At 46.7% G+C, this 15,008-nt stretch overlaps 1 protein-coding gene across 1 annotated transcript in view; it reads left to right on the forward strand.

Moving 5' to 3' along the window:
• LOC135057423 (ovostatin-like) overlaps positions 1–10,378 on the forward strand; it is a 202,389-nt gene extending 192,011 nt beyond the window's left edge. Inside the window, exons 31-36 of the mRNA XM_063963315.1 lie at positions 256–380; positions 5,226–5,316; positions 5,917–5,988; positions 7,697–7,799; positions 7,889–7,939; positions 10,134–10,378. Coding sequence (XP_063819385.1) covers positions 256–380; positions 5,226–5,316; positions 5,917–5,988; positions 7,697–7,799; positions 7,889–7,938 — 441 coding nt within the window. The 3' untranslated portion in view covers position 7,939; positions 10,134–10,378. The remainder of the gene's footprint in view (positions 1–255; positions 381–5,225; positions 5,317–5,916; positions 5,989–7,696; positions 7,800–7,888; positions 7,940–10,133) is intronic.
• The last annotated feature ends 4,630 nt before the right edge of the window (positions 10,379–15,008 follow it).

Below are 15,008 nucleotides of genomic sequence, written 5' to 3' on the forward strand. Positions count from 1 at the left end.
TTTCATGCTTTAAAAATAGGTGATCTAATTATGTGTCAGTTGATATGTGCGCAAGCATGGTTAACCTAGCAATGGATATTCTTGAAACCTGGACCGTTGAGGTGTCTTGAGGACCAAATCTGGGAATGCTGCTCTAGAAGGTAGAAATAACTTTTTTTGGATGGTGGATTTTTTTTTCCCCACACCCCTATGGGAATTTGGCTGAAGACACTAATTTTGTTAAATGTAACCTTATATTTTTTTCTTCTCCTTTAGACCACGGTTGCCTATAATGTCCCAGTACCCACTGAAAATTCTGCATTCTTAATGGAAATCGAAACCTCTGCGGTTAGCTGTGTCAAAGAAGTGGCAAAAGCAGTCATAGCCAATGTCACCTTGAGGTACATGATTATATATATTTCATACCAATTAAATTGTGTAGCGCCTCAGAAAAGAGAACCTGTCACTAGTGGGAAATGGTAACCTCTTATTCTCTAAATACCACACCATGATTTGGTTGTGGTGGTTGCAGAGTTCAGTAAACTGGTGCAATGCCCACTCTCTCAATCCCAACACATCAGGACTCTATATTCTACACCTGCCAGGACAGGGGCTCTGAGAGGAGCCTGTCCCGGTGATGTGGTAGTGGGGCATGCATGTGTAGCGGCCATTGCTGGGGAGAACTCCGGAGGAACACTCTCCCAGTGCTTTCTGCAAAGTGTAGCCAGTAGACTACAATGGGTTAACGACATCTTCACATGGTGTTAGCTTTGTATTCTGGAGCTTTGTAAGTCTCACCACATCGCATCGTCCATAGAAACCTACAGGGGCTGCAGCTGCTGTTGGGAATGGTGTGATCGCATCCTATATCTCTGATATCTGTTGCGGTCCCTCCAAGGGTCTTATTAATCGAGAAGGACACCCGTGTTCAGCCTCCTCCATCCGGTTTCCCTCCTCTCTAGCTGGGACATGGAAGCACAGTAGAGTCTGAGCACTAGGTGGCACAGACTATTATGCAGGCGCACATCTCTGATTAAATGGTGCGGCAGCTATTTTCCTGGAGATTTCCTTACTACGGCAGCCATTTTACCGGTGATTTGTAGAGGGTTGCTGCCAGTGACTAGGGACTACCCGAGAGGTGACCATTTTAAAAAAATGGGTGCAGGGTGCACACAGACTGCATCCATTACAGATACACCACTGGTCACTCTGTCATACATGCTGGCCATACTAAATATTTGTGGTTACACCGCCCCCCCCCCCCCCCCCTCTCCAGAAAATGGCTGTTTTTTAGGGAATAAGCGACACATATTTAAGTGCACTCCTAGCCCCATAATGTATGACATGAAGTACTGGATTAAGATATGATCTCTGCCATGGAACACACTGCTATAAATGGCATACTGTCAGATGGTCAACATTCATTAGATTGTCAACATGGTTCAACGTGTCGGCATCTTTAAAATGTGAAATATCTGCATTCTGAAATTGCTGACTGTTAGGTGCTTTTTGGAAGCTTAGGGTAGAGCTTTGGGGGGTGGGAGCTGATGCGGATTGGTTAGGTACTAGGAAGAGGGTTAGGGGTAAGTATTAGGAATAGAAGATAGAATACTCACCAGAGCATCACCGCCGGAAATGCTCCTCATGTGACCTCTGGAATCCAGATGAAGGTGCTGGCGACGTGGCTGCCTCTGAAAGTAGACAAGTGACTGCTGGGTCACCATTAATGTTAGGTCAACATGACCTTCATGAAGACAAGATGATTGTCAACATCAGTGGCGTAACTAGAAATTTTTCTCCCCCAAGCCAAAAAATCCTTCGGCGCCCCCCCCCCCCTTCAAGCTCCATAATTGGGAGCAAGAAAGGGATAAATATGCGCGAAAAAAGGGGTGTGGTTTCGTTGGAATGGGCGTGGTTTTGCATGAAGGGGCATGGCATTGCAGGAAAAGACTACCTTATACCCCAGTTTTGCAACCTGCACGCCCATACGTTGGCCACCACAGGAAGGAAAAATAATCCTGATTCATGCCCATTACATTATTTGTCATTTTTCCTCCTTATAGTAATGCCCAGTATACATTATGCCACATACTGCAATGGCCCTTAAACATTATGCCGCACATAATAATGCACATGACACAATATGCGCACACTGTAATGCCCCCGACACATTATGCCACACACCGTAATGCCTGTGACACATTATGCCACACACCGTAATGCCTGTGACACATTATGCCACACACCGTAATGCCTGTGACACATTATGACAGGAATCGCAATGCCCGTTATACTTTATGCTACACACTGCAATGCCCCCGATACATTATAGCACATACAATGTCTGTGACACATTATGACACACTCCGCAATGTCCGTGATACATTATGCCACACACTGCAATGCCCGATACATTATAGCACATACAATGCCTGTGAGACATTATGCCACACACTGCAATGACCTTGAGACATTATACCGCAATACCCGTGATATAGTATACCATACACCGTAATGCCTGTGACACATACCGCAATGCCCTGCCCGTTATACCCTATGCCACACACCGCAATGCCCGTTATGTATTATGCCACACTGCAATGACCCTGAGACATACCACATACCACAATGCCCGTGATATAGTATACCACACACCGTAATGCCTGACACATTATGACACACATCGCAATGTCCGTGATACATTATGCCACACACTGCAATGACCCTGAGACATTATACCACATATCACAATGCCCGCGATATAGTATACCATACACCGTAATGCCTGTGACACATTATGACACACACCGCAATGTCCGTGATACATTATGCCACACACCATAATGCCCATTACACATTAAGTCCTACAGTAAGGATTCTAATTACTTTTCAATTACCTGCTCGTTGTCAGGGGTTTCATGCACTGGGTGTCATGCTCGTTGCCAGGGGTTTCATGCTCTTGGTTCCATGCACGGTGCCAGGGGTTTCATGCACTGGGTGTCATGCTCGTTGCCAGGTGTTTCATGCACTGGGTGTCATGCTCGTTGCCAGGTGTTTCATGCACTGGGTGTCATGCTCGTTGCCAGGTGTTTCATGCACTGGGTGTCATGCTCGTTGCTAGGAGGTAGTCCTTGTTGCTAGGGCTGTGCTCCCAGTGCCACAAATGTCCCCAGTGCCAGATATTCCCCCACGGTGCCAGGTACTCACATGCCCCAGTGCCAAATATAGCCCCCCCCATGTGCCAGGTACACATATTCCCCCCCAGTGCCATATATTCCCCCCCAGTGCCATATATTCCCCCCCAGTGCCATATATCCCCCCCCCAGTGCCAGATATCCCCCCCAGTGCCAGATATCCCCCCCCAGTGCCAGATACCCCCCCCCCAGTGCCAGATATTCCCCCCCCCGTGCCAGATATTCCCCCCCAGTGCCAGATATTCCCCCCCAGTGCCAGATATTCCCCCCCCAGTGCCATATATGCCCCAGTGCCAGATATTTCCCCCCCCAGTGCTATATATGCCCCCAGTGCCATATATGCTCCCCAGTGCCCCCCCCCCCCCGCGCCGCCGCCGCTTTTTGGAGGGACACGGAGGGCACAGCTCGCCTCTCCTGTGACCCTCCTGCTGCATCATCTCCGGCGGCCGCGGGTCTAATAGGGGGAAGTGCCGGTTCATGAGCCAATTAGAGCTCACGGACGGCACTTCCCCCTATTAGACCTATTAGGCCGCCGGAGATGATGCAGGAGGGACACAGGGAGGCGCGCTGTGCCCTCCGTGTCCCTCCAACAAGCGGCGGAGGGAAGGAGACCGCAGACTGACATGCGGACGCTCGTCCGCATGTCAGTCTGCTGTAAATCAGTGGCGCCCCCAAGCCACCGCAAGGGCTGCAGGGGCAGTAGTTACGCCACTGGTCAACATACTAAGAGTGGCTCCCAAGAGCAGTCCTCAAGGCAACCCAACAGTAAAGGTTTTAGGAATATGCCTGCTTGTGCATAGATGGTCTAATGAAACTGAGGTTCTAATTAAAGGCCTAATTCAGAGTTGATCGCAGCAGCAAACTTGTTAACAGTTGGGCAAAACCATGTGCACTGCAGGGGGGGGGGGCATATATAACGTGCAGAGAGAGTTAGGTTTGGGTGTGGTGTGTTCAAATTGAAATCTGAATTGCAGTGTAAAAATAAAGCAGCCAGTATTTACCCTGCACAGAAACAATATACCCCACCCAAATCTAACTCTCTCTGCAAATGTTCTATCTGCCACACCTGCAGTGCATGTGGTTTTGCCTGACAAATTTGTTGCAGCGATCAACGCTGAATTACTCCCTAAGACACCTGTGCCTAAGCATAGATCATCTCAAAACGTTCACTGTTGGGTTGACTTTAGGACTGCATTTGGGAACCACTGTACTAAGCATGTCAACCTAAAATACCACACCCGCTACAAATATCCTTCCCACTTGTGACTCAATGAATTCTAAAGGTATACACTTTACACATGAACTGGCCAAGGTGGTCCTCAAGATCTACCAACAGTACACGTTTTCCAGACCACCTAGCTGGTGCACTGGTGCCTGTCATTACTGTTACTTTTTAATTCATTCCTTACCGACACATTCTACAGATCCATAGGTGGTCTGGAAAACAAACCGTTGGCAACTCTCGAGGACTTTTGGCCACTCCTGCCTTACACTATCTTCAGTCTATCCATTAGCTAGGGACTAGTCACATGACTGACCTTGAGCCACAATGTACCTCAGTAATGGGATTGGCTGAATTTTGGCTCAGCATACAAGCTTACAGCCACACCGGTGTGTGTGTGTGTGTGTGTGTGTGTGTGTGTGTGTGTGTGAGTGGGCCAAGATTTCTTGGTCCATATGCCATCTTGTGAAAAAAAGTTTTCCCAAGTGGTATCAATGGTTTAAAATAAGCATTCCAAGTAAAGTATATATAACTGTTTAAACTAGAAGGAAAGAAATGTGTAACACGTTTTTCTTTCAACTTCTTGTTTCCATGAAACGCTATAAGGTCATTATTATACTCTGTGTATTGGTATTAAAGGTGTAAAAATAACGCTCTATGAACCACCAAAGGAGGCTGAATTTATTTTAAAAGATCAATTGATGAACAAGTACTCAATTGTATATTATTTTTTTGTAACTAATATAACATCTGCATATACGTTCCCTGTTGAGATATTTCTGTCTAGGTTTGTAAGTAAATACTGTACATATATGGTTTTCTTTCTTTAGTTATCGTGGATTGCAAAAAGATTCTGGCATGGTTATTGTCCAAATAAGACCGCTGTCTGGTTACAGTACAGACTTTTCAACATTGATTGCGGTAGGTGCTACATTTCTGCTTGGCATTGGAAATGGAACAGGTTGAGAAGATCAATAGTCTTTTGTCTCTTGTAGTGCTGCACCTAAATGTAGGTTACTAGCCACATGAGCCACCGCTGAGAAGAACGACCTACTGATAACTTGACTCTTACAGGAATGACATAGTGAATAGTTTGATCTACTGTAGCTCACAGTGGCAGTATTGTACCACTAGATGGTGCCGAGTCATTTCCCATGTACCCAGCACGGTACGGCAGACTATTTTTTTTTTTACCCTGTACTTGAGGGATAAGAGCTCTCATCACTAATGAACCAGAGAGCATAAGTGCCAGGGATGGAGGACTGTGGTGAATTTATTGTGCCTCTTGTCCTACGAGGCACTAGTCTGGACCCATATGCAAGTTACACTCCTCTCCTTGCTGCCTGTATGACTCGGACGGTATCAATTTGTCAGTAATGACCTCTAAGGTCTAGTGCATGCGATCACATTTGGTGAACTGGTGGTCCCTCACCCCTACAGTAGGCCCTGTCCCAGACTGTCGTGAGGTAGCTAATAGAAATATTCCACGAATAACTGTCTTGTCTCCATTTTTCATTTCAGCTTTTGAACCAAAAACTAATTACCAAATACGAGGTGAATCCAAAGGGAGATGCCGTTTTATATATGACCTCGGTAGGTGACATGATCATCAATGTGTTCAATTTGTCCATGGTGCCCATTGTCCTTCTATGTGCAGAACTGGATCATCCATTAGGTAGCCTAAGGCTCGTGTCTAGGGCCAAGTGGGCCCTGAGATGCCGGAATACTCAAACATACAGACAGTATTGCCTCAGCCATGCCGAACAGCCCGTCTCAGGGGAACAAGGTCCCGTGCAACCTGGCATGCCCCAAGTATATTTGTCACTCAAACATGCGTCTTGCACAAACCGTTGTATACTAGAAAACCGCTCAAAGCTTCACTTATAAATTTGACACTCGTATAGGTGTGTGTGAATGACTCTGAAGCCGTATACGAAATGCTACAATGCAGCGGCTGCAGATTTATTTATTTTTCACACCAAGTTCCATTGTGCTTCATCTGCGATTGTGTACATATTTAAAACGAACTCCTGTTCGGTTAAAGTCGCAGCGCAGCACCCCTGGTACCGACGGAGTTGCGTTTTACTGCATTTGTGCTGCGAATAACCTTCAAATGTAAAGAAAGCCACTACACAGCCAGGCGCACCTCATGTATGGCGTATTGAAGCTTGGTGTATAAGGACATCTGTCGTGTTTATTTACTTTAGTAAAATGAATAAGGGGCCCCAAAGCAAGCCCCATAAGATCTTAAAGTTTAAGTATACAGTACAACTTCTCTTTTCTACTAGGCTTCCTTATGTTTTGTCTTCTGCTATCAGTGTTTCCCAACCTCTGGCCTCAAGGCAAACTAACGGTCCACATTTTCGTGATAACCAGGCTTGAGCACACATGGTTAAATCAAAAGAACCAAGGTACTAATTAGGTCACCTGTGCTAGAGTATGGATATCCTTAAGACGTGGACTGTTGGTGTGCCTTGAGGACCGTGGTTGGGAACCTCTGCACTATAAGTAGATGGTTTGTCTCAAAGATAATTTGGACTGCTGCAGTTTAGAAGAACCACTGAATATCATTGGTGGGAAAGGGATGACTGGTTCATCCCCTGGATTTTGTACAGTACACTGTGGATCGTAGGGTAACAGACCCTTTTAAAATCTGTTATGAGACAAACGTTCGACCTGATGGCCAAATGTCTGACTCTTCTCCTGGTTAGTCTACTTTCATAGGTGGATCCCATTGTTGGGGCTTAACACCTGGATGCCATTAGTGTGGTTGGCTAATGGCAGCACACAGAGATGACCTTGACCTGAACTGAAAATAAGACCAGAATTTAGGGCTCTGGCTGGTGCCACCATTCTGATGTCCTCCTTGCCCTCCCAGTGATTGAAGGCCGATATCACAAGGAGCCGTTGCTTAAGTCCGGCAGCAGGAAGCGTGGGTGGAGCTTAAGTCCAGTGCTGCTAGCGAACAGGCTGGCTTCTAGGGACTGCATCGGTTGCAACCCATAGAAGCCAGATAGGGATGCTGGAATAGCATGGGAAGCGGGTTGCGATTGGCAGGGAGTGCTTCCAATGGGAAACCACTGATATGCAGACCCTGCAGATGGCAGATCTTACTGGGGGTGGCTGTAGTGCGGCAGACCCTAGGAAAAATCCACCACTGGTGTTGCCTACATATTCAGTTTTATGTTCCACATAGAAACCTAAGATGACCACTGATTTACCATTGAAACGTTATAACTATATGGCTTGATGGCACCATAATGATTACAACCTCTGCTCTTTTCTCCCTCCAATTTTACAGGTGCCTCGTAGTCCCATTAACTTACCGTTAAGGTTTTTGATGGATCAAAGGGTGATGAAAGTGAAGAGCAGCTCTGGTACTGTGTACAGTTATTATAACGAAGGTAAATGCAGTATTCTGCTATATCAAACAAAAGTTCATGTTGCAGACAATTTCTCTGAGTTCTGATGACTGTTTCTTCATCCCCCTCAGATGAGAATGGTTACGCATCCTTTGATCACCCTTGTCAAGGACACAAATAAGGTTTGTAGAGGAACAGTCTAATTATCTATTTGTTAAGGCAGGATTTATACAGTACGTAGCCTACATCTGTCATTGTGACCCATGCAGCTGGATTCGTGGTGCGCCGGTGATGGCATAACCTAGAAGGCCATATAGAAGACTTAACCCTGGTGTGCTTGCTTTACCCTGAAAGACTTACAATCAGCAAACCATTAGAAAAAAAAGTGTATACTATTGTTATAAAGTCATAGATGAGGCTCTAGCTCGGGTTTATTCAGAGTGCGTCCCTCCAGCTGCTGTGGAACTACATATCCCGACATGCCCTGCCACAGTTTTAACATGCTCTAATAGAAATACTGTGGCAGAGCATGCTGGGAAGTGCAGTTCTGTATCAGCTGCAGGGTCACATGTTGAAATACCCATCCTCTGTGTGTGAGCCTTGGGATGCAGGAAACTGACAGAGAGGGGAGGGGTTGCAAATCCCACCACTACATTTCCCTTCAGCACACTAAAAAATTACCTGTAACCATACCTAAACCTATCTGGTAATAGAAATTAAGATAATTAGTTTACACATGTTTAGCTGCTGCGCCACTTCACGGCTTCTCCTATGTCAGCAGTCCTAACACTACACAATGGTAGTGCCCACATAGGGCCATGTAATATGTTACAGTAGGCCTCATGATAAAGGCTATTACTAGGCCATTAGTATGCAGGAAACTGTCCATTATACTGGCAGATGCTTACAAGTTGGTAGGTGCATTGCAGGTGGGCAAGTAGGGTAGTCCATACGGTGGTTTCCATCCCATGTAGCGATTTAACTACATATCCACACATTAAACTTGTGCACTGAGGAGTTCAGTAATAATTGCATGACCAATCCCATTGCTAGGCGGTTACTGACCAGAGATAGAACACTAGAAACTCTATTGCATTGCAGAGTTTGCACAACATTTTAATGACCTCAGTGGATACATCGGAAAGAGAAGAAGAAATCGTAAATAATAATAAACAGAAGGCTTAATGCAGAGATGTATATAATCCAGCTGGTTATGCAAGTCCCTGATGTTTTTGTATCTGCACGGCACAGGGCTACAATGTTGCTCGCAAATGCTGCAGTTGGTTGACATTTGGGGGAGGCTGCAGGCAGCGTTGCAGAAAATTGGGTTATGCTGGCCCGTTTCTGGGCATGCCGAAGCCAGTGGCTATGTGAATTTCCAGACCATCCTGAGTAACCTGGGGGCTGACTCTCACACAGATGAACCAATGCAGAGTCTTTGGACGCAGAAGCCGGCAGTGGGCAGCTTTCTCAGACTCCTGCTGCTGCTTTTTCATATATTGGCACAGCAACTGTGCTAACTGCGTAAATCTGGGCCTGATTCAATGTAAAATTTCTTCTTTCTGTCTGAGATTTCAACAAGGCAATATAAGAAAATGGCTAACCGATTCTAAACCCTCCATGATTTGAGGTCTAAAAACTATAAAAATGACAAAGAAACTGCAGCCATAAGTCTGTCAGCTGGCTGCACCGCAGTTCACAAGCTTCCGTTCTACAATGGGATCTACTCCATCTGTACAGTGTGTTGGTCACCCTACCGCCAATGACTATGGGGTCATTCCGAGTTGATCGCTAGCTGAAAATGTTCGCTGCGCAGCGATTAGACAAAAAACGGCACTTCTGCATATGCGGCGCATTGCGTACGCGCAACGTACTTTCACAACGGCCGATGTAGTTTCACACAAGGTCTAGCGATGCATTTCATTCACACTGCTGCCCGCAGAGTGATTGACATGACGTGGGTGTTTCTGGGCGTTTACTCACCATTTTCAGGGAGTGTTCGTAAAAACTCAGGCGTGCCAGGAAAAAAGCAGGCGTGGCTGGGCGAAAGCAGGGCGTGTTTGTGACGTAAAATCCGGAACTGAACAGTCTGAAGTGATCGCAAGCGCTGAGTAGGTCTGAAGCTACTCTGAAACTGCACAAAAATATTTTGTATTCACTGTGCGATCTTTTCGTTCGCACTTCTGCTAATATACACTCCCAGTGGCGGCATAGCGTTTGCACGGCTGCTAAAAACTGCTAGCGAGCGATCAACTCGGAATGACCCCCTATAGCCACTCACTTGGCAACATAAAACGTGTGAATTTAATGTTTTATATGAAAAGAAAATCTGGTTCTGAATATATTTATTAATCATTTACTTATCTTTTTGTGTAGGATCCGTTTTAACAACACTGTATATACTGATCTGAAAGCTGAAGAGAGATGCCGAACTGTGCATAGTATTTTATCTCCCTGGAATGAATGACCTCTATACAAACGACCTAGAGTACGTGCAGTATTATGCAGGAATGTCTATGTACAGGATGTATGCACGATGTACTGTAGAAGAACAAATACTGTATACTCTGCAGTGGAGGCAAACAAAACAATGGAAATAAAGTGACGCCCATGTTACAAAACTGGTCTGCAGTATTGTCTCTTTGTATACGTACATATACATTGCACGTCTGCTGGATATTTGTTCTGTAGTGGGGTGTGTGTGTGTGTGTGGGGGGGGGATTTTTATTATTTAAATCAAACAAGTACACCTCTTACCCAGTGCAACCAATAAGCTTCGATCATTCTATAAAATATAGCTGGAAGAGTATTGGTTTCTATGGGGAGATTTGTCCTTCAGAAGATTTGATAAATCTCCCCTCCTTGGGGTTTTATCAACTCTTCTGTGATTTTTGTAAAATGGGTTTACAATCTACGGCAGCGGGTTCTATTTTGAGAAGGTTCCCTCACCTCCACATGCTCCATTTGTTTTTGTTTTTTTGTGATATCTGGTGATAGGGTTAAAGGCACTGTAGCATCTTGCACCAAAATCAGCAACCATCCTGCAACAGTTTCCATTCCTTGGAACACAAGTACTGAAATTCTGCGTTGTAGGTGTGCAATAAAACACGAGCAATCACTGTAATCTAATCCCTGACAGTAGTGGTCGCCAAATGTGAGGGATTTGTCTTTCTGTGGGGTTGGCTTTCAAGAAAAGACTCCTTTTTATTGAGACTGTTTGAAGACTACCCCCCCCCACCCACCCTCCTAGTCTTTATTAGAGATGAGCGCCTGAAATTTTTCGGGTTTTGTGTTTTGGTTTTGGGTTCGGTTCCGCGGCCGTGTTTTGGGTTCGACCGCGTTTTGGCAAAACCTCACCGAATTTTTTTTGTCGGATTCGGGTGTGTTTTGGATTCGGGTGTTTTTTTCAAAAAACCCTAAAAAACAGCTTAAATCATAGAATTTGGGGGTCATTTTGATCCCATATTATTATTAACCTCAAAAACCATAATTTCCACTCATTTTCAGTCTATTCTGAATACCTCACACCTCACAATATTATTTTTAGTCCTAAAATTTGCACCGAGGTCGCTGGATGACTAAGCTAAGCGACCCTAGTGGCCGACACAAACACCTGGCCCATCTAGGAGTGGCACTGCAGTGTCACGCAGGATGTCCCTTCCAAAAAACCCTCCCCAAACAGCACATGACGCAAAGAAAAAAAGAGGCGCAATGAGGTAGCTGACTGTGTGAGTAAGATAAGGACCCTAGTGGCCGACACAAACACCGGGCCCATCTAGGAGTGGCACTGCAGTGTCACGCAGGATGGCCCTTCCAAAAAACCCTCCCCAAACAGCACATGACGCAAAGAAAAAAAGAGGCGCAATGAGGTAGCTGACTGTGTGAGTAAGATAAGCGACCCTAGTGGCCGACACAAACACCGGGCCCATTTAGGAGTGTCACTGCAGTGTCACGCAGGATGTCCCTTCCAAAAAACCCTCCCCAAACAGCACATGACGCAAAGAAAATAAGAGGCGCAATGAGGTAGCTGTGTGAGTAAGATTAGCGACCCTAGTGGCCGACACAAACACCGGGCCCATCTAGGAGTGTCACTGCAGTGTCACGCAGGATGTCCCTTCCAAAAAACCCTCCCCAAACAGCACATGACGCAAAGAAAATAAGAGGCGCAATGAGGTAGCTGTGTGAGTAAGATTAGCGACCCTAGTGGCCGACACAAACACCGGGCCCATTTAGGAGTGTCACTGCAGTGTCACGCAGGATGTCCCTTCCAAAAAACCCTCCCCAAACAGCACATGACGCAAAGAAAATAAGAGGCGCAATGAGGTAGCTGACTGTGTGAGTAAGATAAGCGACCCTAGTGGCCGACACAAACACCGGGCCCATTTAGGAGTGTCACTGCAGTGTCACGCAGGATGTCCCTTCCAAAAAACCCTCCCCAAACAGCACATGACGCAAAGAAAATAAGAGGCGCAATGAGGTAGCTGTGTGAGTAAGATTAGCGACCCTAGTGGCCGACACAAACACCGGGCCCATCTAGGAGTGGCACTGCAGTGTCACGCAGGATGGCCCTTCCAAAAAACACTCCCCAAACAGCACATGACGCAAAGAAAAAAAGAGGCGCAATGAGGTAGCTGACTGTGTGAGTAAGATAAGCGACCCTAGTGGCCGACACAAACACCGGGCCCATCTAGGAGTGGCACTGCAGTGTCACGCAGGATGTCCCTTCCAAAAAACCCTCCCCAAACAGCACATGACGCAAAGAAAAAAAGAGGCGCAATGAGGTAGCTGTGTGAGTAAGATTAGCGACCCTAGTGGCCGACACAAACACCGGGCCCATCTAGGAGTGTCACTGCAGTGTCACGCAGGATGTCCCTTCCAAAAAACCCTCCCCAAACAGCACATGACGCAAAGAAAATAAGAGGCGCAATGAGGTAGCTGTGTGAGTAAGATTAGCGACCCTAGTGGCCGACACAAACACCGGGCCCATCTAGGAGTGGCACTGCAGTGTCACGCAGGATGGCCCTTCCAAAAAACACTCCCCAAACAGCACATGACGCAAAGAAAAAAAGAGGCGCAATGAGGTAGCTGACTGTGTGAGTAAGATAAGCGACCCTAGTGGCCGACACAAACACCGGGCCCATCTAGGAGTGGCACTGCAGTGTCACGCAGGATGTCCCTTCCAAAAAACCCTCCCCAAACAGCACATGACGCAAAGAAAAAAAGAGGCGCAATGAGGTAGCTGTGTGAGTAAGATTAGCGACCCTAGTGGCCGACACAAACACCGGGCCCATTTAGGAGTGTCACTGCAGTGTCACGCAGGATGTCCCTTCCAAAAAACCCTCCCCAAACAGCACATGACGCAAAGAAAATAAGAGGCGCAATGAGGTAGCTGTGTGAGTAAGATTAGCGACCCTAGTGGCCGACACAAACACCGGGCCCATCTAGGAGTGGCACTGCAGTGTCACGCAGGATGGCCCTTCCAAAAAACACTCCCCAAACAGCACATGACGCAAAGAAAAAAAGAGGCGCAATGAGGTAGCTGACTGTGTGAGTAAGATAAGCGACCCTAGTGGCCGACACAAACACCGGGCCCATTTAGGAGTGGCACTGCAGTGTCACGCAGGATGTCCCTTCCAAAAAACCCTCCCCAAACAGCACATGACGCAAAGAAAAAGAAAAGAAAAAAGAGGTGCAAGATGGAATTGTCCTTGGGCCCTCCCACCCACCCTTATGTTGTATAAACAAAACAGGACATGCACACTTTAACCAACCCATCATTTCAGTGACAGGGTCTGCCACACGACTGTGACTGATATGACGGGTTGGTTTGGACCCCCCCCAAAAAAGAAGCAATTAATCTCTCCTTGCACAAACTGGCTCTACAGAGGCAAGATGTCCACCTCATCATCATCCTCCGATATATCACCGTGTACATCCCCCTCCTCACAGATTATCAATTCGTCCCCACTGGAATCCACCATCTCAGCTCCCTGTGTACTTTGTGGAGGCAATTGCTGCTGGTCAATGTCTCCGCGGAGGAATTGATTATAATTCATTTTAATGAACATCATCTTCTCCACATTTTCTGGATGTAACCTCGTACGCCGATTGCTGACAAGGTGAGCGGCGGCACTAAACACTCTTTCGGAGTACACACTTGTGGGAGGGCAACTTAGGTAGAATAAAGCCAGTTTGTGCAATGGCCTCCAAATTGCCTCTTTTTCCTGCCAGTATAAGTATGGACTGTGTGACGTGCCTACTTGGATGCGGTCACTCATATAATCCTCCACCATTCTTTCAATGGTGAGAGAATCATATGCAGTGACAGTAGACGACATGTCCGTAATCGTTGTCAGGTCCTTCAGTCCGGACCAGATGTCAGCATCAGCAGTCGCTCCAGACTGCCCTGCATCACCGCCAGCGGGTGGGCTCGGAATTCTGAGCCTTTTCCTCGCACCCCCAGTTGCGGGAGAATGTGAAGGAGGAGATGTTGACAGGTCGCGTTCCGCTTGACTTGACAATTTTGTCACCAGCAGGTCTTTCAACCCCAGCAGACTTGTGTCTGCCGGAAAGAGAGATCCAAGGTAGGCTTTAAATCTAGGATCGAGCACGGTGGCCAAAATGTAGTGCTCTGATTTCAACAGATTGACCACCCGTGAATCCTTGTTAAGCGAATTAAGGGCTCCATCCACAAGTCCCACATGCCTAGCGGAATCGCTCTGTGTTAGCTCCTCCTTCAATGTCTCCAGCTTCTTCTGCAAAAGCCTGATGAGGGGAATGACCTGACTCAGGCTGGCAGTGTCTGAACTGACTTCACGTGTGGCAAGTTCAAAGGGCAGCAGAACCTTGCACAACGTTGAAATCATTCTCCACTGCGCTTGAGACAGGTGCATTCCACCTCCTATATCGTGCTCAATTGTATAGGCTTGAATGGCCTTTTGCTGCTCCTCCAACCTCTGAAGCATATAGAGGGTTGAATTCCACCTCGTTACCACTTCTTGCTTCAGATGATGGCAGGGCAGGTTCAGTAGTTTTTGGTGGTGCTCCAGTCTTCTGTACGTGGTGCCTGTACGCCGAAAGTGTCCCGCAATTCTTCTGGCCACCGACAGCATCTCTTGCACGCCCCTGTCGTTTTTTAAATAATTCTGCACCACCAAATTCAAGGTATGTGCAAAACATGGGACGTGCTGGAATTTGCCCATATTTAATGCACACACAATATTGCTGGCGTTGTCCGATGCCACAAATCCA

The sequence above is a fragment of the Pseudophryne corroboree genome, chromosome 3, assembly GCF_028390025.1.
Source record: "Pseudophryne corroboree isolate aPseCor3 chromosome 3, aPseCor3.hap2, whole genome shotgun sequence".
Taxonomy (NCBI): domain Eukaryota; kingdom Metazoa; phylum Chordata; class Amphibia; order Anura; family Myobatrachidae; genus Pseudophryne; species Pseudophryne corroboree.